The following is a 27,303-nucleotide window of genomic DNA, read 5'->3' as shown; positions in this document are numbered from 1 at the left end:
AGGTTGTAGGAAGTCAGTCTTTTGCTCAGAGACACTTCAGCAGGGCGGGTGCTCTTTCTCATAGCTACACCACCCTGTAGACTTTAACTTGATTGTCTGTATCGTTGGAGGTTTCCTGGAAAAGGCTAATGAGAAAATACTGTATTTGGGTAAGCATAATTTTAAACCAAACAACAGATGCACTATACCTTTACTCTGATTTTTGCAGGATGCAAAAGCTGATCAAACCATCAGCAGACCGCCGCTACGTTGACCTCACTGTGTCATTCGCTCCGGAGGCAGACGGAGACGATGACCTCCCCGGTCCTCCTGTCAGGTACTTCTTCAGCCGCAATGGAGAGACACCTTGACACCTTCCTAGATGTCGTCCTCAAACCTCTTGTGTCCTTACTTCCCTTCTTTCATGTAAATTGTTTCACCCCAATTACCTGGGCCTGGGCCAAGATCTTTCCCTTCAGGATGTTATGTGACGAGGGCAAAGCTCCTGGCCCCAACACCAGCCCCCCATGTACGTAACACAGCAAGAAAAGACCAGTGGTGGTCCCAATTTTTCTTGCCTGAGATCTAGCCAACACAAGGCTGCTTGAGTAGCACTTGACTGTACCTGTGTACATATATTTTCTCTGTTCTGTTTTCTACTCTGGTGAAATGCACAGCTCTGCCTGTGTCAATGCCTTAATTGATTAATAATCTGTTTCTGTTTGTGGCAGTGAGTCTGACTAAAACTATGTTTACAGAAAACTGCATACGCCCAAAACAACCCCATAAGTCTCATTTGTGTTTCAAGTCTGCTTAACTCTAAAGGGGGTGGTGGTAGGGCTGTTTCGGCGGTGGGGTGGATTTGTAGTTGGTAGGCATCTTCTTCCTCCTCAGTCCTCTCATTGGCTTTTGAAATTATTGCCAACTACAGAATTTGCCAGAAATGGGTTATCTCTCTCCCTATAGAAACAAGCCAATATTTGTTGTATAATTTAGAGGTGCAAAAGGTCAGTGGACAACAGCAAAATCACCAAAGATACTGATTATCATTGTGTCTTCAGATGATTGTTCTCTTTTATGATTAATATGACTGCCTCATAAAAACACATTCATATCACTGGGGATGGGTATTACCCAAACATTATAGAGCAACATACAGCAGCTGCAGCTAGATGTGCTTCATCACAGGTTGATAAACACCAGTTTTTTTTAGATATGCCATTGTCCTATTGATGAGCATCAACACTTAAGACAAGCAATTTAGTTACACAACTCCCCAGTAAATTGGCCCTGGTCCGGCAAGCTGTTGGAGCTAGCATGGAGCCCACACTGTCAATCTGCAATCCCTGAAGAAATAACACATTTTTGTAAAAACGAAAAAGTGACTACACAGAGAAGAGAAACAAGAAGGGCCTACAATATGCATTTGAAAGATATATCCAGGATGTCAAACTGACTCAGTAGTAAAACCAGGTTTGAAAGATAAAGATAGAAGCTAAAGCCTAAATATCACATTGTAAAAGTAAACCACCACATCACCTGGCGATCAAGACTGAAGCAAATGAAATTAAAGGGAAACTTTGCTGTTATCACACCAGCCATTTGTCACTGCAGTTTGTACAGACCCCTCTTTGGCGATGTGCGGGTAGCTCTGGGGGAAGCCAGACACCGTTTATCTGCACACACTGCGATGACACACACTTGGTTGAAAATTGGCAAAGTTTCCCTGCTTCCCTTCACTGGTTCCTGTACAGCATGGTAGGTCATTATTCACTGTTAAAAAGCAAAAGCAGCATGTGTATATGCCATGTACATTCACTATACGTTCAGTAGCTAGCTAGCTAACCCAACCCTTTTTAGGGTTTGATTTTGGCTTTGGAATGGGGAGGAAACGTATATCTGCTTTCAATCTCCCGGTAACCAATATCACTGTAACATTTAACCTCGACTAGTTCACAATCTACAAAACCAGCCAGAAAATCTAAAATGATTGTAAAAGACTCAATGTGTATTTGTCGGACCCTGGTCAGAGCTGGCCGATGCTATGCCATGATTGGCCAGTCTGCGTTCGAGTGGCGGGACTTAGTGAAGGGTCAATTAAGGTGCATCAAATAATGCAGCAGATGTGTGTTGCACTTAAATTTATGGGCAAAACCACCCATGGATTGTAGCTGCTTGTCTTGCCTATCATGTTATATACTTAGGCAATGACAGCATTGACATCAGTTCACACATTTGGGTAAATGATACCATTAGATTAAGTAATGGCATTAGTTCAATGGCTGTTTTACACACAGAAAAGGCATTTTGTTTTTGATAGATGTGAAACATCTGTACCACCATCTGGGATCACACTCCTACTGTTTAAAGCACCTTTTTTCAAGAAACAAAATCTGTGCTGTTCATGATTTCTTTGTTGCATTTGTTTATGGGTGTGTCCCCATGACTTGTATTTATTTACTTGTTACTCATTTTTGTCACTTTTTTGTGTCAAACTGAGCCTGTGTTGATGAACTCTGTGGAGTCATGGTGCACTGGTTAATTGCAAATCAACAATGAACAAAAGTCATACGAAAAGTGTTAAAGTAAATCATCCTTCTGTTTAGCTGCAGTGGAAGGTTGTGAAAGGGATCTTTGGAATAGTCTGCATTGGCTTTCATTGGCAATAAAGTCAAAGTTATTTTGAATGGAGTCATTATTAAGGATGTACTGAAGTTACTGAGATCAACCTGAAGATACAGCCCACTAACGGGTGTGTCAATTAAGACTAAAGTCACACAAAATTCTTCCTCAAACACGTTTATTTTTCTCCCCATAACCAGAGGTGGTGAATTTCACTTTGCACAGAAAATGTCATTATCATATTGACAACACTTCCTGTGCAGTGAATGTCATAATTGTAAAACAAAACAGTGTTAATGTGTGACAATGATAATGATGTATGTTCCTGTGACAGACAACTCAACCAATGGTCCAATAAAATGTGAGATTTCAGGATGTCCTCAAGACTAAAGCTGCTCCGTGTCTTTGTTTTAAATGCATCACAGTGAGAGCAGGAAATTAAAATAGTTAATCTTTTCAGTTTATTCACGCAAGAATTGTGGAAAAAAGGCTGAACATTCTCCAGTTCAGCTTCTCATGAGAGGCTCTGCTGCCTTTTTGTGTCATATTGTAAACTGAAAATCTTTGGATTCTGGGCTTTTTGTTGAATGAAACAAGATATGCACACATCTGCTTGGGCTCTGATAAATTGCAATGGGCCTTTTTTTCCACATTTTTTGAGAGTAAACAATTCATGAAAAAAAGAGATCAAACATTAATAATAAAAAAATGTTGAGTGACAGGATTTCAAAATAGAGAAAATAATAGACAAAAACTTATTAAGTTATTACATTACAGTATCAGAGTACCATCTTGCATAAAATCTCATGACAAGTATTGGGATATCAGTGAATAAAATTCTTTACTTTTTACAAAAACTACAATTCGTGACAATGTACACCGTTAAATAGCATTATAAATACATTCAATAATTCATTTAGAAATCTAATGCAGTCATATGCATGCATTTATTGTACATTTCATTATTGTTTATGTAGTGATTAAAAAAAATACAGATTTTCAGTACAAGTGGGAGTATTAACATATAATCCAATATCAAACATCATCACATTATATATCAAGGTCCTGCAAGTTGCCCCAGCTGGGTCCCACCTTGACTTTGGCCTTCAGCTTAACATACAGTTTAACTGCTGATTCCATCTCCCTCTTCACTATCTGAGCAACCTGACAGAAAGACAAAGAATGATGAATATATGTGGGCTTTTCCAGGATGTGTTACCCTGTTTCTCCACACTAAAAAAAATTGCAGGAAATAGTCAATATTAAAGTCAAAATACATTCAAAAATCGCACATGGGAGAGGTAAAAAAAGAAAAAGCCTTTGTAGCGTGGTAATATTGTCGAAAGGTCTGTTTAACCGTAACCGCCATCTTTTCGTAAACTAACCATGTACTTTTGTTGCTTAAACCTAACCAAGACATAATCATTGACTCTTGATTTCTCACAGGACACAAACCCCAGTGTCCTGGGTTAAGTCCTGTGTTTGACCTGTTCATCCACCACAACCACCTCCCTGTGAATGCTTTTCTCTGCTCTTAATACTACATCACCTGACTTCCTAAAGCCTTTACTGCCAGAAAGCTTTCTAGCAGAAAGCCCTGAATCCAAACTTCTCCCAACAGCTCAAAAATCACTACTTGTTATTACCAATCACATCAATCAATTACTGCAGACATACAGTATGTGTCAGTTGTTATTGTAAGTATCTCAAATTCAAGTGAATATATCAAGGCTCTTTCTTTTTAGTGTAAAATCAGACTTATTAATACATATAATTGTGACTAACCTGCTTCGTAAACCCCAATGAAAACCTCACACAAAGTGTTGTAACTGCAGATCTACCCAGCACCATGATTTCTGTAAACTACAATACAAAACAAATACTACTAATGATTTGACAATCCAAATACTTTTGATACCTGTATGAGGTCTTCTTCTGTGGTTTCATAGATGAGCTCATCATGCAGCTGCAAGACAAAGTAGGCTCCTCTGAGGTGAGAGGTCCCGACCCTGCAGTGATTGCTGGCTGTGTAACAGACACCAGACATGACTATTTTACAGACTCTGAAATGATACAGTGGTTATCCCTGTCGACATGTGGTGTTTATATGGTATGGAAAAAGAAGATTAAGTGTATGTCACCTGAGTGTGCGTGCTGGTGAGAGAGTGGAGCAGAAGGATATGTTTTTCGTAGTCGTTTCTGGATGTTCACGGTGGCAAGTTTAACAATGTCTGCTGCTGAACCCTGTACAGTTGTGTTCACCGCCTGACGCTCTGCCTGAGAGACATGAAGAAGATACGAATAAATGAAAAATCACATGAATTTTAAATTGCACAGCTTACAAATAACTTCTGTCACGTTCTGATGCTTACATGTGCTTTGATGTGCACATTGGCATTAGTGATCCCAGGTAGGTATCTCCTACGGCCCATCAGAGTTTGAACATAACCGTTCTTTATACAGTTCTTCACAGTTTCTCTAAGAAAAGTATTGATCCCTGAAACACAACACAGGACATAGATGTAATGTAAGATGTCAATACTAACAAAAATTAAAACAAAACATACAGTTACATTATGAACATTTACTTGTGTACGTAGGATTCTGCTGCCACTGACTTACTGATGCACACAATTTAGGTATCAGAGCTTGGAAAATAATGAGTGGTAAAATAAATAACAGCAGTGTATACCTTTGTATCTGGCCTTGAAACTCTCTATGTAGCAGGCTGCATCATTCTCCTCCACTCCCATTTGCTCCCCCAAAGACTTGGCTCCCATCCCATAGATAATGCCATAGCAGATCTGCAAAAACAAATACATATACACACACTGGTGAGCTTATCACTTAGAATGCATGTATGTCCATGTCATCGTCTCTCACCCGCCCAGCTCTACCTGTTTTGCCTGTTGTCTGAGGTTATCGTTAACGGACTCTGGGTCAACCCTTTTCCATTCAGCGGCGATGCAGCGAAACACGTCTGCTCCTCCGTTCAGCACCTGGTGACAAACACAGTTCATCATTTCTTTTACCTGTTTATTGATGTTTGTTGCCTGATGTTTCCTTGCTATTTACTGACCTGAAGGAGGCGCTGATCCTTGGAGAGGTGAGCCAACACTCTCAACTCCAGCTGAGAATAATCAGCTGCCAGTATCATCCCACCTACAGCACAGTACAGAAAGACTAAGCTGGTAGAGCAGTCTGAGACAAAGTTACAGACAAGATCCAAACAACCATATCATCATAGTAACCTGAAAAAGGTACGAAGGCATGTCTCATGCTGACAGAGAAGGCCGGGCCTTGTTCTGCACGGCCAGCTGCAGCTGAAGGCACCACAGAACATCTCTTTCTGTGACAAAACAGTATGAGCATAATTTGTATAGATAGCTTAAGACCCCTCAGACCCCACTTTGAGGGTTACGCGCTCACACATTAGGTGCAGTGAACTTTGACCTGAAGAGGAGTTGACCTACCCTGGCTTGCTGGCCATGTGGCAGCTGTCTTGTGAAGGCGGACTCTCCCCCACCACCGTGGCCATGTGAATCTCAAAGTCTTTGGGGACATTCTGTATGTTGGGCTCAGTGAAGCTCACTCTACCTGTCAACAGAATGAGCTGTGTCACTGCGTGCTTTAGATTTACTCCAAATAAACTTGTGTTGCACAATTATATTAATTTACCAATGACATCCTATTCTGTCTAAATGAAACCCATTACATACTGTAAAGACAGGTGCATGTATTTGTGTGTATGTGTGTTACCTGTGGCTGTGTGTGTCTGGGCAATAGGGTATATTCTGTCCATGGCCAGTGTGCTATGGTATTGCTTCTCCCTCTGCAGGGGGAACACCACTTTAGTCAAGGCGTTAGTGATCCGCCTCCACTCCAGAATCACACCTGGCAACGGGTGCAGGGGGCGAAGCTTCTCCAGAACATCCTGCCAACCATCATTACATTTAGTTTAATCATAGTGAAGACAAATATAACCTAATCACTCTCCAACAGTATAAAAACTGTGCAATACTTGATGGCCTCTGCAAGAATTAGTAGCAGTCTGACCTTGGTGGTGCTGAACTGCTTTCCAAGTCGTACTCTGCCACCACCTCTCCTGGTGTAGCCAAGTGTCTTCTTACTTTTCGATCCAGCCACGTCGCCGTTTGGAGGCAGGTGAAGCTCTAAAAACAATACCTATAGTACCAAGTGCACATGAGCACATATGTTTGGAAATGTTTTGTTGTACTTAACTGAGTAATTTGGGATTTGATTTTTAAAAAAACATGGCTGAGATAAAGAAGATGCATCAGACCTGTGCTATGTCGTCGATGCTGGTGAGGGAGAAGCTGTGTCCAGCCAGGGTGTAAGCCTGAGACTCCAGTGCTGTGAGTTTGGCTTGCATCACATGTTTTTGTCTTTCACACTCTTCAACGCTGAAGCCCACTCCATTCAACTCCAACAGAGCCAAAGACACCTGGGAGGGCATCTCAGTGCTCCTGAACAAGTCTGATACATTGATACAAAACCATTACAACAATGGTGAAATCATCATGTTTACTACAGTTCTTACTACTGTGGAAATATTGTATGAATGTCTGTTAGCGTGCTTGCTCTTTATACCAAGCATGCCGTCTTCCTCCAGCAGGCCAGTGAGATGATTCATGACAGCGTGTACGAGCACGCTCTTGGTCGCTGCCCTAACACGAGGACAGTGTGCGTGCGCATTCCCAAGTCCGTCCAGCAAAGGTAACTCTTCAGGACAGTAGACAGTCACCATGTTGGGTAGAGTCCTCTCCTCGCTGCCAGGGTCCACCATCCAGCACGCAACCTATGGCAGACATTCAAAACAGTCACTTTATTGCATTATGAAGTTTGTTTTTGTCATTTTGTCAAAAGTTCTTAGCAAAACAATACATATATTGTCCATTTCTATTAAATGTTATTTTTTCATGCTCCTGTGTGTACATTTAGAAAAAAGAGACAATCCCATTTAAGTTTGGTGCATGTGTTGCTATCTTCCAAAGCGTTACTTGAAATACTGTAAATATAAGTCAACAACATCAGAGGTGAGTGTGAATGTCAGTGAGACTTTAAAAGAAACCCCATGTTACAGCTTTCTCATTATTGCAAGGATGCAATTTTTATGTACACTAAATAAAGACAAACACTTTGTTTTCCCCCCTTTTTCTTGAGTTGAAAGATCTAATACTCATTCTAAGCACACAAAGGGCTAATTCCTGTCAGATTTCATTAAAAAAAATCTGTAAATCCATTTTAGTGAATGCAATCCATAATCCATCCTCCTGACACTTGTGGCATACCAAGATACTGATTAAACAGCATGATTACGGGGCGTCGGTGGCTTAGTGGTAGAGCAGGCGCCCCATGTACAAGGCTGTTGCCGCAGTGGCCCGGGTTCAACTCCAGTCTGTGGCCCTTTGCTGCATGTCTCTCCCTCTCTCTCTCCCCGTTTCACACTTCGCTGTCCTATCAATTAAAGGCAAAAAGTGCCCATAAAAATATCTTTAAGAAAACAAAAAAAAAAAAAAACCCAGCATGATTACGATGCAGGTGTGCCTTGGGCCTGTCACAATAAAAGGCCACTCTAAAATGTGCAGTATTATCACACAACCAAATGCCACAGATGTTGCAAGTTTTGGGGCAGAGGGGAATTGGCATGTAGACAGCAGGAATGTCCACCAGAGCTGTTACTCATAAATTGAATGCTGATTTCACTACTATAAGCCATCTCCATTTCTGAGAATTTGGCAGTTCATCCAACCTGTCTAGTGAGCCAGCCCAGGAGCTTCACATCCAGCTTCTTCACCTGCAAGATCATCTGAGACCAGCCACTGAAATGAGCTTGCCTGGGACAGTTTATGATGGTTTGTGTAGAAATTCTTCTGTTGTGGTTACACACGGTCTTCAGGTGTGAGGACGGTTGGATGTACTGCCAAATTCTCAGTCATGACATCGGAGACAGCTTATGATAGTGAAATGGACCATCAGTTAACGGGCAACAGCTCTTGCATACATTCCTGCAGTCAGCATGCCAATGACATGCTCGCCAAAACTTGCAGTATCTGTAGCACTGTATTGTGTGATCACACTGTACATTTTAGAGCGTCCTTTTATTGTGACCATCCTAAGGCACACCTGTGTAGTAGTGATGCTGTTAAAGAGCTCAATAATTCCAATGTAAACAAATTTGTGAATAAAATTTGAGATAAAAATCCCTTCTTTGTGCATATAGAGTATTCAATCTTTTATTTAAACTCATGGAAAATGGAAGCAAAAACAAATGTGTTACGTTCATCTGCTCAGTGTATGTACTCTGCTTGATTTTGCCAAGTAGGACAACATTGCAACATCTCATGTAACATTCCAGGATTAACATTGCAATTAACCAATCACAGCCCTCTGACACCATCAGTGTGCTGCTCCTGTGCTTCTTTCAAAATTCCTTTGTCCAAATTAAAAGTAATACAATTGAATATAATCGTCAGTAATATTGAGCAAGAACCTTTTAAGATACTACAGGGTTAGTGAGTTAGCTTGTTAACTAGGTTTGCCATGCTAATGAGTAAACTTGCTGATAGACTAGAAAATTAGCAAGTTAGCTTGTTAACTAGGTTGGCTATGCTAGCGAGTAAACTTGCGAATAGACTAGAAAATTGGCGAGTTAGCTTGTTAACTAGGTTGGCCATGCTAACAAGTAAAGTTGCTGATAGACTAGAAAATTAGCGACATAGCTTGTTAACTAGGTTGGCTATGCTAACGAGTAACCTTGCTAATAGAATAGAAAATTGGCGAGTTAGCTTGTTAACTAGGTTGGCCATGCTAACAAGTAAAGTTGCACATAGACTAGAAAATTAGCGACTTAGCTTGTTAACTAGGTTGGCTTTGCTAACAAGTAAACTTGCTAATAGACAAGAAAATTAGCGACTTAGCTTGTTAAGTAGATGTGCTATGCTTACATGTAAGCTTACCAATAGGTATTGTTCATTAAAAATAAAGATGATGTTATTTTCCAGTTGCAAAGACCTGCAAAGGACACATTTTACCTCCTTTTTAAATTTCCTGCTCAGCAAGCTAGCTCACCAATATTCTTCTCTATCTGCAAGTTTACTCATTAGCAAAGCCAACCTAGTTAGCAAGCTAACTGACTAACACTGCAGTAGCTTAGCTTAGCAGTAGCTCAATGTTACTGTGGATTTTGTTCAATTGTATTAACTTTAATGAAAAACTAGCTTAGCTCTTCAGAGGCTCAAAGGATTTATGAGAGAAGGAGCACAGGAGCAGCATGCTGATGATGTCAGAGGGCTGTGATTGGCTGATTGCAATGTTGGTCCTGGAACATGATGTTCGATGTTGATCCAGGAGCATGTTGCTGTACGAAAGTGACAGTGTGAACACATGACTCCCCTCACCTTGGGATCTTCGCAGTTTCCCTCCAAGCTGATGCCACAGCTCAGGACTAGTGTCTTGTACACCTGGATGATGTCATAAGTGACAACCACACCTCCTCTATGACCAGCCAGCCTGCTCAGACAGGCCTTCACCTGCCGCAGCCTCTCACTCACTGGCAAATCACCATCCAGTGGAGGAGGGGCCAGACTGGAGCTCAAACCTGAGAGGTAACATACAGGCTGAATTAACAAAACACTTTCCAAGTGAGCTTGTGAGCATTGCATGCAATGCGTGTGTCTATACCTTTGCTCTGCTCTTGCTGCAGAGACACATAGTATGCATCTCTTGCTCCCCAGCAGACAGACAGTCCAATCAACACCTGTCCATCACTCTTTCTTACTGGAAAACCATCGGCTGTGTGGAGCGTCTGAAGAGCTGCAGACGCTGCAGAGAAAACACATGCATGGATAAGAAGACTGCATACAACACAGTCTATGCTTAAAATGGTTTAATGTATGTCATGTGTTGTAGATACTGGAGCAAAGACACAAATGCAAGAAGAGAGACTTCTATGCAGCAAATGCTTGAAAAATGTTGCAAATCTTTGGGTTGATTTCACAGGTTTTTTTTTTGTTTTTTTTTACATGTTTATCAGTTACCTCTCTTATGTTTCCCTCCTATTTCCCCCTCAGGCTGCTGTCTATGCTCCCTCTTTTCACAGGCCAGAGCCAGAGTGTATCGGTCCTTTGTTTTCCACTCATTAATGAAAGTGTCAAAGAGACATCTGTCACTCGCCACGTCTATGATGGAGAAGGTCCCTGAGTTGCTGGAACAGAGTGATACATCCTGGGACAGCTGAAGAGTAAAGGCTTCATCAGTCATTGGTGATTCTGCGTCAGACAGAAGCCTCGGTCGGGGGGAGGACGGAGAAATGCAGTCTTGAGCGGGGCTGAGAATCTGGTCGGCGTGTATCAGGGGTTTTGCTTTCGAACTCAAGAGTGGAACAGTCTTTGGTTTCTGTCCTGGATGGTGTTCACAGCTGCGCTCTGATGTAGAATGAGGCTGTTTAGTGTCGACAACAGCTTCCAATAGGTGATCACTGCGTCCTGGGCGAGACTTTGTGATCGCTTGTTTCCGTGGCAGAAAGGTTGAGGGAGTCGACTGGTTGACTGGCTGAGCGATGAGGGGCGACTGGACAGATGAGGTTGTCAGTTTTACTCTGGGTGTGACAGGTGGCGTTTCCTGTGTTGGGGGAATAAGATCGCCAGCAGAGCCTGGTCTCTCTGTTACATTCTCACCGTCATAACTTGAGGGCTGTTCCTCTCGAGAATCACTGTCAGCAGTAACATCTTGCACGTTTGGCTTTCCCTCTTTTCTGTCCACCTGTACTGAAGGCTGAGGCAGATCTGGAACTTCCGCTGTATTTGCAGCATGTTTGAGTATATGAACGGCTGTATGGCCTGTTGTGGTGTTTTGCGTGGGCTGGTCAGACATACTAGGCCAGCGGTCGAAGATTTCTTGTAAACCAGGGCTGCAATAAAAAGAGCTTTCAGGTTCATTCTGGACTTGTGGATGTTTTAAAACCACATTATCTGACAATACAGCATTAATTTTCACTGCTCTTGTCTCTACTTGCTTCCCATTTTCACCTTTTTCATTCACCATCTCCTGTCTCCCGCCTGGTTTATCGTCATTTTGTGCATTACTGTGCTGTTTTATTTTGTGTATACTGCCTTTATTATTATTGGCTTTATCCTTGTCGTGCTCATTTTGAGTTGTGGTAGCAGCCGTTGTGCTGGGTTGTGGCTGTAACAGACTGGGTTTAGGTTGGGGCTCCTCAGACAGAACACAGTTGGCATTGGGTTGCTGAGCTTCAGGATGACTGGCTTTTCGGGTCCTCTCTGTTTGTCTGAGCAAGCTCTGCCTCTCCAGAAAGTGTTCACCCACCAGCAGTGAGTCACCCCACTCTGACAGGTTGAAGGAGGACTCGCCCCACTGGACTGCCTCGCACTTTTCCGCCTCTTGATTGGCAAGAAGCTTGCTGCGTCTTCGCTCCTGGGTTGACGGAAGGGGGTCTCTGATCTCGTGGCCAGCAGGCTCATCTTCGTCTGACTGGTCGAGGACATGGTGTGGGCTCAGAGCAGCCAGCAGAGAGCTGTCATACAGGCTGTCGAACAGGAAGCTACTGCTTCTGTTCACACTCTCGGAGGCAGCTTGATTGGCATCCTCTTCACCACTTTCATCTTTATCTTCAACTACATCATCACCACCTGGACCAGGAGAAATCTGTATAAACAACATTTTGAATTTTAGGAGGCAGACTATTTGAAAATGTGTTGATATTCAAAACATACTGGGTGATTCTGGTCACTCACCTGATGGCTGGTGTTAAGGATGAGTTCCATCTGGCTCTCTGTGAGAGAAATGTTAAATCTAGGACATGTGTTGTCAGGAGCTTCAAGCCTGTTACTTCCCTCATTTGTGTCCTTATCCAGCTCTACAGCTGCTTCTACCATTTCCTCCTCTCTTATCTCGTCTGTTTCTACCATCTGACTTGTACCTCTATCGTTCCCATCTCTGTGTTGGCATGCCTGTTGAACAATAATTCTTTCTGTCTGAGTGTCCAATTCAAAGCTGTCACCGAAACTCTCTTCTCCTTTTCTAATGTCTCCCTCAGCTTCCTCATCTCTCTCTTCTCCTGCGTAAAGCTCAGGAGATGAAAACTTATCTACATCTATGCCGTCCATCCTTCTTCGCTTTGTCTCAGGAGAGAATAATGGAACAGAGGCAGGAGAGACAGTCAGGGGAGAGTCTAACGTATTTGCATTTGTAGGTGCAGAAACATTGGGAGGGGGTTCTTGCACGAGGTCGGGAGCTTGAACCAGCAACAGTACCTGGCCTTCAGGTGCTGGACTTTGGACTGAAGAAGCTACCCAGGGTTTTGAATTTAATGTCTGTGCAGTCTCTACATGATCTTGTAGGGCTTTGTCAGTTTGTATGGAGTTGAGAACTTTGCTTAAGGCTCTTGAGTGCTTTAGTCTACCTGGATGCACAGGTGAGGCAGCAGGGCCTTTTGATGTCCTTGCATGAGCACTGTGTTGTTCTTCTACTCGAGATATTGGAGCTCTAAACCGAGCAGGAGGCATTGGGGAAGGAGAGGGCTGAGGACGTGGCATCAGTGGAGGCAGGGGGCTGGAGACTATCTCGGCTAATTCCTGTGTCAGGCTCCTTTCAGGAACAGGAGCGTTTGCTTGATGACTCTCTGGCCTGATTGAGACAATCCCTTTACTTGTCTTACCTTCTTTTGGCTCTGCTTTCGTGCGCTCTTCCCTTTCTTGCTTTGATCTTGTGTGCCTTTGCCTTTCTGTTTTTTCATCTTCTGTGTCATTTGCCATCAATAATTTTTTATTTGCCATGTTTTTTTCAACATCTATGCCTTTGTCCACTTCCACATCATCACCTGTTTGTCTGATTTCTGGCTCTGTCCTGTCTAGCCTTCTGTGCTCCTCAAATTTTCTGTTAATGACCGTGTCTTCAGGCTTTGACTGCCCTTGCTCTCTCTTGGCTTCTCCTCCTGCTTTCTCCATTTTCCTCTCTGACATCCCCTTTTCACGTGTATATTCTTCCTCATTCTTCTTTCCATGTCTGTCAATATCTCTACTCTCACTTTTCTTGATTCTATTTCCCTCCCGGTGATCCTTATTGTGATCGACCTGCAATTCATGTGAGCTGAGATTTGAGGCAGAAGAGGTGTCGAAGTCATCAGGGCTGTTTACAGCAGGAGCCCCCGGGGGAGGTGATGTCGGGTCCCACTGAACTCCCAACCGGGCAAGGTCATCCTGAAGGAGGAGCCTTGCCTCAGACACTATCTCAATGGCGGCCTCCTGTTCGGTCAAGGCCCGACCTCCGGTGACCCAGACGCAGCGGAGGCTCCGTCTCTCAGCTGCCTCCACCTCACTCTCATCCACTGCGCGCTTGGAGCTGAAGACAGAATGACAGTACAACACTGGCTTTATGTCTTGGGTCATAATAGCTTGGTGTACTGATGCTACAGTTGCATGTACTTAATACAGTCTTAGGGTTTGAGATGAGTTTACATGAACGTACCCGCTTCTATCTCCATGACTTTTCAATATAAAACTATAGATGCATCATTAAGAGTCATACTTCAAACCACGTATTTGATAAAGTTTAGATTCCAGTCTATTACAACAGCTAATTTGGTTATTTTTTTAGATATATATATGAAATAAGGCTGTCAAAGGATTATCTTTTTAATCGTGATTAATTGCTTGAGGTTAAATAGTTCATTGCAATAAATCACATTTTTAATCGTATGTTTAAAATTACATTATTTCGCATTTCAAAACAGTTCTAAAGTCCATGTTAACAAGATAAAGCAGTTCTTATCAGATTGTCTTGACTAGGAATCAAATGAATGCCAAGATGATCCTAGCATTGAGATTTATTTATTTCAAATCAGTGTCAATATGGTAGCGGATCCTGATATGGGCCGAACGGGCGTTTGCCCTGGGCGGGACTTTGTCACGATGTGTGGGGGGGTGGCAGGAGCGCCTATATGGCCTATTCAAGTGCTGGAATTTGTTATTTACGTGACAACACCTGAACGCAACACAGGCTCCGCTCCATAGACTGTGTGTACAGTGCTGTGCTGCGCAAGCAGCGTGTTAGACAATGTCCATAACAATAACTATGTCAGGTAACAAACTGTGTCGGACTCACGTCGGGTTTGGACAGGGAAATGCGGCCCGAGCCACGCTCTTGTGCGCTCACCTGTAAGTGCACATGTGTGTCTGTGTGTTTGTGTGTGTGTGTGTGTATGCGCATTGGCCGTGCACGATACAGAGAGAAGAGAAGATTTGTAAAGGCAATCATGTAGAGACAGAAATGACATGCTGTGGTGTAAATAAGATAATTAACATAGAGCTATTTTGTTTGTTTAATAAAAGAACAAGGTATAGACCTGTTCTATAGGAAAGGTAACCTTAAATGATTTCTGTCATGACTTCTCTTGTGATCTGGCATAATTTAGAAAATAGGGAGGTGTCGCCCAGGGCGCCATTTAGGCTAGAACCACCACTGAATATGGTGTTCAGGTACTACATTTTTAGGGGTGAGGGAAAAATCGATACAACATAACATCGCGATATTTTTGGGTGGCAATATCGTATCATCTGTTTCATCAGCTGTTTCATTTTTTTGGAAGCACTGTAATCAATCAAATCTAACTGAAACAATTACAAACAGAACAAGAGGGACTTCGTCCTTCGGCCGAGGTCCCTAATTAAAGAACCTACGACACACTGCTCAAAGAATCTAAAAAAAAACAATCAAAACATTGCTGAAACACTGAACCCCTTCTTCACAGTTTAATTGATAGGGCCAAAGAAAAAAGATCACCTTTTCTTTATATAGACTAGTTTAAGAGTTGAATATAGTTATGACTTCTATCCTTCATCACTGAAATCAATCTTGTTAATATGTGTAAGCTGAGAGTGTGCTTTTTCATGTAGTTAAAACCTCAGCTGCTGGCACCTCATTTAAAACCGCCTGTGTGCTGTAAAGAGAGTCATATCCTCCTTTACCTAACATGCATTTATATCTTAATGGAGCACACGCACACAGAAACACACACCTACCTCTTAAATGGGATAGCATTCCTCAGGGCTTTCTCCACATCAGCTACAGTGGCCCTGGCCAGTTCAGCAACAGTACAGAGGCCTTGTGCGTACAGCGCCCTGGCTCGTGTTGCATTGAGAAGGGACACCCTGACAAGGTCGACCAGCTCCCTCTGGACTCCGAAGCTCAGTCTGGTCTGGTACTGGGACAACAGCAGCTCCATGTTGTGCCAGCCCAGACGCTTGCAGAACACTGTTACCATACCTGAAGGGATGGCAGAGAGGCCAGAGTGTTTCTGTCAGCATATAATATAATACAATACAACATAACAACATATAATACATATAATCAGCATATAAGTCATTGAATTCCTAATGTGTTGCTTTTTCGTTCTGATGTAATTTGGATTTCCTTCTGTGTTTACACTGAATATTGATAATAAACACCATAATTTGTGTGATATACAGTACAGGCCAAAAGTTTGGACACACCTTCTCATTCAATGCGTTTTCTTTATTTTCATGACTATTTACATTGTAGATTCTCACTGAAGGCATCAAAACTATGAATGAACACATGTGGAGTTATGTACTTAACAAAAAAAGGTGAAATAACTGAAAACATGTTTTATATTCTAGTTTCTTCAAAATAGCCACCCTTTGCTCTGATTACTGCTTTGCACACTTTTGGCATTCTCTCGATGAGCTTCAAGAGGTAGTCACCTGAAATGGTTTTCCAACAGTCTTGAAGGAGTTCCCAGAGGTGTTTAGCACTTGTTGGCCCCTTTGCCTTCACTCTGCGGTCCAGCTCACCCCAAACCATCTCGATTGGGTTCAGGTCCGGTGACTGTGGAGGCCAGGTCATCTGCCGCAGCACTCCATCACTCTCCTTCTTGGTCAAATAGCCCTTACACAGCCTGGAGGTGTGTTTGGGGTCATTGTCCTGTTGAAAAATAAATGATCGTCCAACTAAACGCATACCGGATGGGATGGTATGTCGCTGCAGGATGCTGTGGTAGCCATGCTGGTTCAGTGTGCCTTCAATTTTGAATAAATCCCCAACAGTGTCACCAGCAAAACACCCCCACACCATCACACCTCCTCCTCCATGCTTCACAGTGGGAACCAGGCATGTGGAATCCATCCGTTCACCTTTTCTGCGTCTCACAAAGACACGGCGGTTGGAACCAAAGATCTCAAATTTGGACTCATCAGACCAAAGCACAGATTTCCACTGGTCTAATGTCCATTCCTTGTGTTTCGTGGCCCAAACAAATCTCTTCTGCTTGTTGCCTCTCCTTAGCAGTGGTTTCCTAGCAGCTATTTGACCATGAAGGCCTGATTGGCGCAGTCTCCTCTTAACAGTTGTTCTAGAGATGGGTCTGCTGCTAGAACTCTGTGTGGCATTCATCTGGTCTCTGATCTGAGCTGCTGTTAACTTGCGATTTCTGAGGCTGGTGACTTGGATGAACTTATCCTCAGAAGCAGAGGTGACTCTTGGTCTTCCTTTCCTGGGTCGGTCCTCATGTGTGCCAGTTTTGTTGTAGCGCTTGATGGTTTTTGCCACACCACTTGGGGACACATTTAAAGTTTTTGCAATTTTCCGGACTGACTGACCTTCATTTCTTAAAGTAATGATGGCCACTCATTTTTCTTTAGTTAGCTGATTGGTTCTTGCCATAATATGAATTTTAACAGTTGTCCCATAGGGCTGTCGGCTGTGTATTAACCTGACTTCTGCACAACACAACTGATGGTCCCAACCCCATTGATAAAGCAAGAAATTCCACTAATTAACCCTGATAAGGCACACCTGTGAAGTGGAAACCAATTCAGGTGACTACCTCTTGAAGCTCATCGAGAGAATGCCAAGAGTGTGCAAAGCAGTAATCAGAGCAAAGGGTGGCTATTTTGAAGAAACTAGAATATAAAACATGTTTTCAGTTATTTCACCTTTTTTTGTTAAGTACATAACTCCACATGTGTTCATTCATAGTTTTGATGCCTTCAGTGAGAATCTACAATGTAAATAGTCATGAAAATAAAGGCATTGAATGAGAAGGTGTGTCCAAACTTTTGGCCTGTACTGTATACTCGCACCCAGACCAACTTGTACCAAGCCACATTTAAGCAGACGCCCTTTAAGTCTGAATTACACAGGGATCTCATAAAACCTCTCACAGTAACTCGATGCAAGAAGCATGAGCACTTTACATGGCTCTAAGGGAAGCATGAAGGTGCTGAAACATCAGCTAATGGAATGAAGTCTATGCTGTGTATCCGTCAGTCTAAAGTGCTCCTGCTTCTTGCATCAGGTTACTACCCTTGTTGCTGCCCTCCCCTGTTTAATGTGAAGTCTTGTGTAGAATTCAGACTTGGTATATTCTACAGTGTCCTGTGCTGCAAACCTCAGAAGCGCTCAGCAACAGTCTAAACATGTACCTGCATATGTAGAAGCAGACTGCTGGAGAGACTGTAACTGCCCACGACTGCAGTTGTATTTGGATGCCACTGTTCCCAGCGGCACCTCATTCACCAGATCCTGTAGCACAAGGGTGGTGAAAAACCTGTGAGGACAGAGAATGTGAAAAGGACAAAAGCCCCATGTGATCAAAACATTTCTAAAACTTGATTTGTTGTCTGACTCTGGGGGGCTAAATCCTTGAGTCCTTTGTGCCTTAGTCTCTCTTCTGTGTCACCTTTTATCCAAGGGCAACAGAGAATAAGTTTACATGCACACTAATATTCCACTATTATTCCAGAAATGATGATATTACGAATTGTATATGGGTAATGTTAACAGCATATTCTGTTTGTATATGTATTTGTATACAGCACTTTGGGAGTAAGCGTCAACTGGCATTTTTACAGCAGTTTGCAACACACGGCTTCTTGCATATTACAGTCAGCTCTATTTTGTTATGTTTGTGTTGTAAACAAACCAGCTAGCCAACAGTTTGCAAAGCTAGGGTAGGGATTCACGCCCAAAAGAGCAGCTCATATATCTGCTCAGAGAAGAACCAAACCTACTTTTAAACATTACAAAAGACTTGGGTATCTACAGGGTTTTGGATATGCTCAAATATCGCAACCCTGACTTTTTTTAAGAAGGTGGTCGGAGGAATGAAAGAGGGAGGCTGCGTCTGCACAGTCCAACAAGTCTGACACAAAAATCTTATTTGGATGCAAAGAAGATAAACGGCACAAGCAGCTTCAGCTGTTTCACTTTTCTATATTTTGACGTGATAAACGCCATCCTAGGGCACATTAATAGGAGTATGCACAGCTGCATGTAAAGGGGAATATTAGTGGAATATTCATTTTCATCAGCCATGGTAACAGCTTAGTAGGAATATTGTCTTTTTTTGAATAAAGGCCAAAACCCGTAATATTTTGTGCATATAAACATAGTCAGTGTTGGGAATGGGAATGTGCATAAAGGAAAAGGACACAATGGCACAAACATCTGAATAAAGTAATATAATCCTGAACAATAACAATCAATAAACTTGAAGTGAATATAAACAAATATAAATACCAAATATTATGTTCAGTAGCTGCTTATCACATCCATCCAAATCTTAACATTAGAAGTTTCACAAAGGCACTTTTATTGATCTTTTATTGGTAATGTAATTTTGCTCCTGTTAACATACTGGCAGTATGTGACTATAATTTAGTATTAAAGCTGCAGTTGTTAACTTTTCTAAAAAATAACATTACATCACATTACATCCACATAGAGTATGAGACAGATAATCTGAGAAAAAAAATCATATTCCTCCTCCTACTCGTAGTGCTTGTAATGGCACACTGCAGTCAAACTGGGCAGCACTGATCAAATATGAACCAGCATTCTGTCACTGCATTTCCTTTTTCACACCTCAAATGTTTTCAGAAACATATTTAAGTGTACTGTTTAGCTGTAAAATGAGAAAGGTTGTGACCCGGCCGGTGGATGGTGCTTGGTTTTTGCTTCAACTATTCTGAACACGGCGGCCAGGGTCACAAACTTTCTCATTTTACAGCTAGCATTGATTGAAACGATTGACACCAACGATAGAGACTCCTAGGCTCTGATCTGTTGTCCTCCTTTAGCCACGACGGATTTTAGCAAATGCCATGAGGAGCACTACAAGGAGGAGGAGGAGGAGGAGGAACATATTTTTCACAGATCATGTGTCTCATGTTGTCCTGTGTAGATATAATGGCAGTTACAGCAAATATGACAAAAAGTTAGCTGCATCTTGTCACATGCTTTCTATTTTAATTCTCATATTTAGAATTCCTTCACGAACAGAAATACACAGGAGAGGACTATCTTCAATACTCTGACATATGGTACATATAGTTTGTGTGATTCACATTAATATGTGCATTACCGTTTATGAATAGCCATCTGTCGCCGCTGCTTCTCTGTCTTGGCGACGAGTTTGCCACTGACAGATCGTGCGAGAAAACCTTCCTGGACACCCACCAGCTCCGCTACTCTCTTCATTGATGATGAGAGCTGTTCCCACAGGCAGAAGAACTGATACCAATCTATGGTAGTCCACTCTGCGTACAACGGGGTGATCTGACAAGAATTTGGACATAGAATGTAAGGAGGGGACAATTGGCTTGATTTAGGGATAGAATTAAGATTTAGTTACCATTAGGCATGTATGGGTGACAGTTCAGGGATGATAGGGAGTAAATAAAGTTGACAGAAACATATTAAGCAAGTGATAATACAAAATATGTGACTAAAGTACCAGATAGAGAATGTGCAAGTCATTTTCCAATACAAAGCCCTTCATGGCTCGCTGGAGATCTGCAAATATTCCCAGAGCCTCAGGAGGGGAGAGGGAGGAGGAAAGGGTGGCAGCACCAAGTTGAGTCGGACAGTACCGCTCCTCTGGACATGCAAAGAATCAGAGGATGAACTGTGGTTATTGCAATGGTAAATATGATTAAGCTTATACTCCAGCTTTTACACTTTATAATGAAATGACGTGAAAATAGAAAATGCTTGCAATATTCTTCAAAACTTGTTCCAATCTGAATTAAGTGAGAACACCTTTGTACCAGTGCTTCAATATGTTACTGAAAGTCAACGTCAAAACAAACAGGAAAAGTGACCGTACCTTGTCCGTCCTTCTGGATACTGATAAATTCGTTCTCCATCAGCCATTCAACGCAGGCCTCAATTGCTCCTTTGTTGGTCTCTTCATTTGATTCTTTTTTGCCGTCAGATCTCATGCTGGCAGCCAGTAGTGAGCACAATGCATATGACCTCACATCCTGTGGAGTGCTGGCTACACCTCCAACAATGATCTGCAAGTTGGGATGATTCAAATTAGGGATATAAAAATATATCAAGGTAAACTAATTTGACAACAGTAATGTCCAAAACTAAGGATGAGACAACAGTTCTTTAAAAGGGAATTAATCATGATCGATTAATGGACTGTAAGTCAATTCAATAAGAGCCAAGTTCAGTTAGATATCAGCCATACCTCTAGGATGGCTCGCAGCATGCTGGTGGTGATGCCTTCTCCCTCCCTTCTCACCAGGCAGCTGCTGATTGGCTGAAGAGCACCCCTAAGGAGACTAATACCTTTTTGACGCTCTGTCTCCTTACACACCAGCACACTCTCACCTGAAAGAGGACGTATGAAACTTCTGTGTGCTCGATTTTTTTCACAGAAGCTCGCTCAACTGAAATCACAATGAACACGTTTTTTCCCCTTCTTCCGTCAATACCTGTAGTGTCTACTCCTTTTCTCCCCGCTCGTCCAGCCATCTGTTTGTACGTGAGCGGGTCCAACAAGTGCCCATTGAAGGTAGGGGTTCGAATGATAACCCTGCGAGCTGGAAGATTAACCCCTGATGAGAGGGTAGAGGTGGCAGCCAGGACTCTGACCATGCCCCCACGAAAAGCTCCCTCCAACACGTCACGCTCATCAAATGTCAAACCTACAGAGATAAATTTTATCTTATTTATATACAAACAAAACCCTTCATTTGTGGCCAAGAAGAAGTTGTGTAAGTGTGTTCACCAGCGTGGTGGAAGGCCACCCCCCATGGCACCGTTCGCTGGAGGATGGGGTCTAAACCAGCTGGAGTTCGCCTCAACTGTGCTACAACATCCACTAGTCCCTCTCGATCCAGCAACACTGGCTGAGGCTCCGCTTCACCCTGACAATCTAAAAGCATGAGACCAGAATCTAGACTGAACACAAACAGTCTTTCGAACAACCTACACTTGGACTTGACCTCACAAATAAATATAGTATGCACAAAAAGGAAATGATTTTGTACCAGCATGTCTGAGGTTGTAGAATTCTCTGGCAATGCTGTCTGCCAGTTTCTCACACCAGTTCTTCGAGGGGCAAAACAGCAGCACAGAGCGGCCCTCTCTCACAGTCTCATAGCACAAGCTCACTATGTGGTCATCATCACCCTTTATGAATGATCACATTTATCACACACACACACACGATTATATTACTGGTCTGGAGACAGTAGGCATGATTCATGAATCATGATAATAGTACAGATATTGGATCAGAGTAACACTCTCAGTTACCTTAATGTGGAGTGCAGGAGTGAACTGCTGGACCACTGTGAGGCTCTTGTCGTAGATGTTGCAGCCCACCTTGAGATGCTCCTGCAGGGGTACGGGTCTGTAGTCTGTCTGGTATAGCTCTGCACCTAACCAGCTTGCCAGGAGGGAGAGGTTAGGCAATGTGGCACTCATACCTATGATCTGTACACCCTCAGAGAGAGACCTGCAGAATTGAAAGAGTTGTACATTTTAACAGCAGAACTTGGATTTTGAAAGGGACAGATCACCTCAAAATGAACAATCGATAGTTTTACTCTTACCTGCAGTGCTATTTATCAGTCTGATAGTTTTGTTTTGGGTTGCCGAGTGTTTGAGATAACGTCCGTAAAGATGTCTGCATTCTCTTGAAAGTAATGGAACTAGATGGCACTCAGCTTTAGGTGCTTAAAGCTATAGTGTGTAACTTCTACAGGTCCGTAAATGTCCGTTTCACCCAAGCCACTACTTGAGGAGATGACACAACGCTGATTAAGCCGATCGGCTCCTCTAACATTTCGCGGTATTTTTCAATATATATCATTTTTAGTTTGTGTGTCGACCGGCGACATTCCCGTGCTGGTGCACAGGAAATGCTTCCTCACAACAAGAAGGGAGGGGAAGGAAGAGCGGAGAGTGTCATAGCAAGAGGTAGAGCGCAGGTAGAAAGAGAAAGCAACATGGCGGAGAAGCGGCCGAGACACGATTCAGAAGTGGATCCTACCACAAAGAAAAAGCCTGGACGTTTGGCTGAAGGTCTATTAGCAAAGAAGGAAAGTGACCGACGGAGAAGGCAAACAAGGATTTGTATTGGTGTCGCTTTTCCTCGGTGGAGAGCCCTGAAGGAAGAAATTGGGCTGAGGGCAGACACGGATGTTGCCTTGCTGCTGTTGGATAAGTAAGTGACTTGGTTTATAATTATATTATGAGTAGTATGTGTTGCTGTTACATGTACTGGACCTAGTACTTTAATATTTTCTTGGAAATGGTGCTATGAACGTAATGTAATGTTAGCAGCCTGGTGTTCGCCACGTTGTGTAGCATTGTGTACACGGTGTGAAGTGAGTGTTACTCTGTGTACACGGTGTGTGGCGACTTGCGAGTGTTACTCTGTGTACGGTGTGTGGCGACTGGCGAGTGTTGTGTGGCGAGTGTTACTCTGTGTACATGGAAGTGCCGCCGGCTTATTAGTTGTAGTAATGCATTATCCGCTGGGAGGCGACAGAAGTTACGCACTATAGCTTTAAAGCACCTAATATACATTTGAAAAACTCAACAACAATGTCTTTCCAGAAATCGTGACCCGGTTACTCAAGATAATTTAAAGACTTAGCTGTGAGAAGTTTCATCAAGGAGCTATTTTCTTTTGACTGAACTACACCTGCCAACTGTATCACCTTGCGCAAGGAAGCCTGCATCTACCATAGACTGTATAATATAATGAACAAACCACTGTGACGTCACTCATTGGTGTGTGTGGACTCCCATTTTAAAAAATTGAATTTGGCATTTTGGAGCCAGAAGTGACCATATTTGGATGAGAGAGTAGCTATAGGGACCAAAAACATTTTTTGTACCAGGCTGTAAACATGTTTATTTCTGTTGTGAATTGGGCATTTTAACATGGCTCTCTAATAGGACTGATTTGCTTTTGGAGCCAGTCTCAAGTGGCCATTTTAGGAACTGCGGTTTTTGGCATTCCAGCGTTGGTTTAACTTTTCAGCCCTGGAGGTTGCCGCTTGGCATCAAAACAAGGACAAGAGGCTCAGGCTCATGACAACACGAGATGTAAACATTAATGGCGGCCGTCTTGGCAGAGCTGTAACATTAGCTGGCTCAGTGGTGCTAGGTGTGCTAGCAGGATATGCACACTTCCTCCTGTGCGTGGATACAGTTGCCGGTGTAGTTTGGTAGATAGCAAATAGTTCCTACATGAAAGTGCTCACAGCAAGGTCTGTGGATTATCGTGAGTAACTGGGTCATGATTTCTGGAAAGAGACATTGCTGTTGAGTTTTTCAAATGTATTTTTTGGCACTTTGAACACCACAAGCCGAGCTCAGTCTAGTTCTATTATATTCCACAAAACAGACTTCTCTACGGCTGATATCTCAAACACTCTGCAGCTCATAATAAAACAGTCTTGATTGATGAACAACAATACAGGTAAAAGGAGAAGTAGGTATTTTCCTTTTTTGGGTGAACTGTCCCTTTAAACACTGTAGCTGTTATACAAGACAAGAGTATACAGATTAATGGACACAAACCCAGTGGTGTTCTGCTTCTGCGCAATGTAGCGGATTTTGGTAAGGAGCAGTTCTAGTAGGTATCCTCTTCCAGAATCTCCAACCATATGTAACTCATCCACGACCACCATACCTAGCAGCACAAAAATAACACACTTCTCAAACTGATACTCTGTTATATCCTCAAGAAGACACATAGTTATCACTGGTATGTTACCTAGTAGGCCCATATTGTCCTCCTCAATGAGTCTGTTAATGAGAGAATTGGCTTTTTCTATGGTGCAAACAGCCACATCGAGTGCTGTGAACCTTCCAGCAGCTGAGGTGCTGCCCATATATCCCTCCACACGAACTCCTGCCTCTTCAAATACACTCTACAGGGTCACAGAGATGGAGATGTATACACACAGACACACACAGAAGGACAACACAACATCCATAACAACATGCATGTACTTTTCTGTCCTCCTCTCCCTCACCTGAAGGTAATGCATCTTCTCTTTGGCCACAGAGACAAACGGCAGAATGAAGAGAGCTTTTCTTTTAGTCTCCAACACACGCTTCAACATTAGCAGCTCTGACACCAGAGTTTTTCCAGCACTAGTGGGGGCTGAAAGAGAAGGAATGTAAAGCAGAAAATGACCCTAACAGTGACTCACTCTGATAATCACTTTGTAGAGAAGCGTTCAGATCTTACCAGAGTACACCAGGTTACCTCCCTGCAGCACCTGCCCAACAGTGAGGCACTGAGCCTGCCATTCGAACATGTGAGTGACTCCATGTTTCTGGTAGCGCTCCAGGACAGGTTTTGGTAAGCCCCAACTGCATAACAGCAACTTTTCAGCTTGTCCCGCAGGAGCACACAAGGCAATGCCTACAGCAGAAAAAAACTACCTTTACATGTGCTATTAAATAAAACTGGTTGCAGGAGACTGTGACTGGACAAGAGATACGCTCACACAAGGTGCAAGGCTTTAATACCTGACAGGAATAGTGACCAACAGCCCCAAGGCCCTCAAAATTTAAAGACTTTAATTATTTCAGTTTTGTTCTCATATGCTGAAAATTCCAATTCCAATTCCAAAACTAAATTTTAAATTAATTACCAAATAGTATTTCTGCACCCAAGCTGTTTTCCAGTGTAGAAAACAGTATGCAAAGCACAGACTGAGAGGACAGAGGGCCCCTGCAGCTCATTTTTGCCCCAGGGCATCCTAGCAGGTTAATCCAACCATGACAAGGTGTCAAAGGAATCAACAACACAGACAAACAAGACCAACTGCAGGAAGTATCAAGCTTAAAGAAGGTTTTATGATTGTACTTCACCTGGCTGAGGTGAAGTGTCATTGAGAGTACTGACGTCTAAGCCAGTGGGGACTGTGAGCACAGAGGCGGACTGATTCTGTAATGATTGCTGGAGCTTGGCCCTCTTCATGGCCACTGCGAGGCGCGTGGGGCTGAACAAGATGTAGTCCCTGGATACATCCTGAGGTGGATCAGCATTCATATTTGAGACACTTTTGCCTTTGCTATGAGGAGAGCTTTTTCTTTTGGATGGAAGTGTCTGCCTATTGAAACACACAAAGTAAAAAAAGTTAACAGACAAGTAGAAAGGCGGATAAGCGAGACGAAAAAAAAACTGGGCGGTAATGTGTAAATTAAGACTCACTTGATCGAACTGCCTACTTGCTGACATTTTTTTATTTCTTTACAGGATAGCCCATTGATGCAGCCAGAAGCTTGCGATGGCTGGATGTTCTCTGAGCCCCTCTGAGCGTGCGCCGCTTCCTCAGAGTCCTCACTGAAGAGAAGTCTCTGTGCAAGGTCTTTGCAGTCAGCACTCCATCCTGGTCTCTTACAATCATCACTACGCCCACAGACTCCCTGCTTGGTGCTGGGTGCTCTGTGGGGTCCTTGGCCTGTGAGCTGAGGTGCTCTGTCACTCTTAATCTTATTGGCTGGTGCAAGAGCCCGTGAGGGAGCAAAGGCAGCTGATGATGATGATGATGATGATGGCTCTTCCTGTGCATGTCTATTTACTGTTGTTGGGCAGGCATTGTTAGCTGCAGGCTTCACAGGGTCTATAACATCCAGCATCTGCAGCATTTCTTCATCAAGAGCTAATGTGGATTCTCCCAGTGGAAACACTGCTCCTCCATCCTAAAAATGGAGATTAATACATGTCATTTGTGATCTATGTAGATGGAAGAGAAACACAGAAACACAGTATGAGGAACACTTCCTCCCAATACTCACCATGTGGCTGTTTATGTTTGTTTTGCCTGGTATGTAAAGGGGTTTCTGCAACAGCCTGTCTCCGTCTGGTGGTTCATCAGGAGCCTGGAAACTGCACTCAGAGAAAGGTTTGATCACCACAAGTAAGTCTGACGTTCACCCATAGAAATGACACGAAGGTTGGAAGATGTCTCTGGGCAACAGCAGAAATCTGGACCTTATAAATCAACCAGTCAGTTAAGTCACAGTCTTTTTCGAGTCATAACTCGAAAAAGACTGTGACTTAACTTACCTTTTTTTCTTCTTGATCTGGTGCTGCCCCATGTAGCTTTTCTTTTTCAGTGGAGGACCCGAGGTGCTCATACTGAGGATGTTGTACCGTTTGTGACAAACGCGTGAGTAAGTTGATGTTCATTAGAATAACAACGGTTTGACTCCTGACACGAGTTTATAAACTATATTAAACCGTTTGTATCAAAGATAACGAGGCGGCACAGCGAAAACACACGCCGCCGTATTGTTAGTTATTTTGGTTGCTGAGTATAAACATTTTTATCCCGTTGAGCAGCGGCGTGAAATCAAAAAGTCCGCCGCAGT

The 27,303-nt window shown here is 42.9% G+C and overlaps 2 protein-coding genes across 2 annotated transcripts in view; one reads left to right on the top strand and one right to left on the bottom strand.

Annotated features, from left to right (window-relative positions):
- uba6 (ubiquitin like modifier activating enzyme 6) overlaps positions 1 to 2,992 on the top strand; it is a 16,648-nt gene extending 13,656 nt beyond the window's left edge. Inside the window, exon 32 of the mRNA XM_033624039.2 lies at positions 209 to 2,992. Coding sequence (XP_033479930.1) covers positions 209 to 350 — 142 coding nt within the window. The 3' untranslated portion in view covers positions 351 to 2,992. The remainder of the gene's footprint in view (positions 1 to 208) is intronic.
- polq (polymerase (DNA directed), theta) lies at positions 2,763 to 27,303 on the bottom strand. Its single transcript, XM_033624040.2, has 35 exons — positions 26,999 to 27,303; positions 26,728 to 26,818; positions 26,141 to 26,631; positions 25,798 to 26,039; positions 25,169 to 25,345; positions 24,951 to 25,081; positions 24,689 to 24,845; positions 24,493 to 24,604; positions 22,213 to 22,414; positions 21,945 to 22,086; positions 21,683 to 21,829; positions 21,387 to 21,599; positions 21,140 to 21,282; positions 20,768 to 20,957; positions 20,396 to 20,538; positions 20,024 to 20,217; positions 18,084 to 18,208; positions 15,663 to 15,906; positions 12,378 to 13,983; positions 10,662 to 12,288; positions 10,306 to 10,446; positions 10,023 to 10,222; positions 7,213 to 7,420; positions 6,905 to 7,098; positions 6,658 to 6,786; positions 6,361 to 6,535; positions 6,075 to 6,198; positions 5,853 to 5,950; positions 5,681 to 5,763; positions 5,499 to 5,600; positions 5,294 to 5,405; positions 4,974 to 5,098; positions 4,743 to 4,878; positions 4,520 to 4,626; positions 2,763 to 3,765 (listed from the first exon to the last, which is right to left on the bottom strand). The coding sequence occupies exons 1-35, from the start codon at positions 27,067 to 27,069 to the stop codon at positions 3,652 to 3,654; spliced, it is 8,496 nt and encodes a 2,831-aa protein (XP_033479931.2). The 5' UTR covers positions 27,070 to 27,303; the 3' UTR covers positions 2,763 to 3,651.

Source organism: Epinephelus lanceolatus, chromosome 3, assembly GCF_041903045.1.
Source record: "Epinephelus lanceolatus isolate andai-2023 chromosome 3, ASM4190304v1, whole genome shotgun sequence".
NCBI lineage: Eukaryota > Metazoa > Chordata > Actinopteri > Perciformes > Serranidae > Epinephelus > Epinephelus lanceolatus.
Note: the sequence above shows the minus strand (reverse complement) of the source record. Positions and strands in the feature narration are given on the sequence as shown.

Excerpts from the sequence above, each read along its gene's own strand:
- polq (XM_033624040.2), bottom strand. The coding sequence starts at position 27,069 with ATGAGCACCTCGGGTCCTCCACTGAAAAAGAAAAGCTACATGGGGCAG. Across the intron at positions 25,082-25,168 it reads AGGTAACCTGGTGTACTCTG|CCCCCACTAGTGCTGGAAAA; the intron begins GTAAGATCTGAA and ends CTTCTCTTTCAG. Across the intron at positions 12,289-12,377 it reads TCCTTAACACCAGCCATCAG|ATTTCTCCTGGTCCAGGTGG; the intron begins GTGAGTGACCAG and ends TTGTTTATACAG.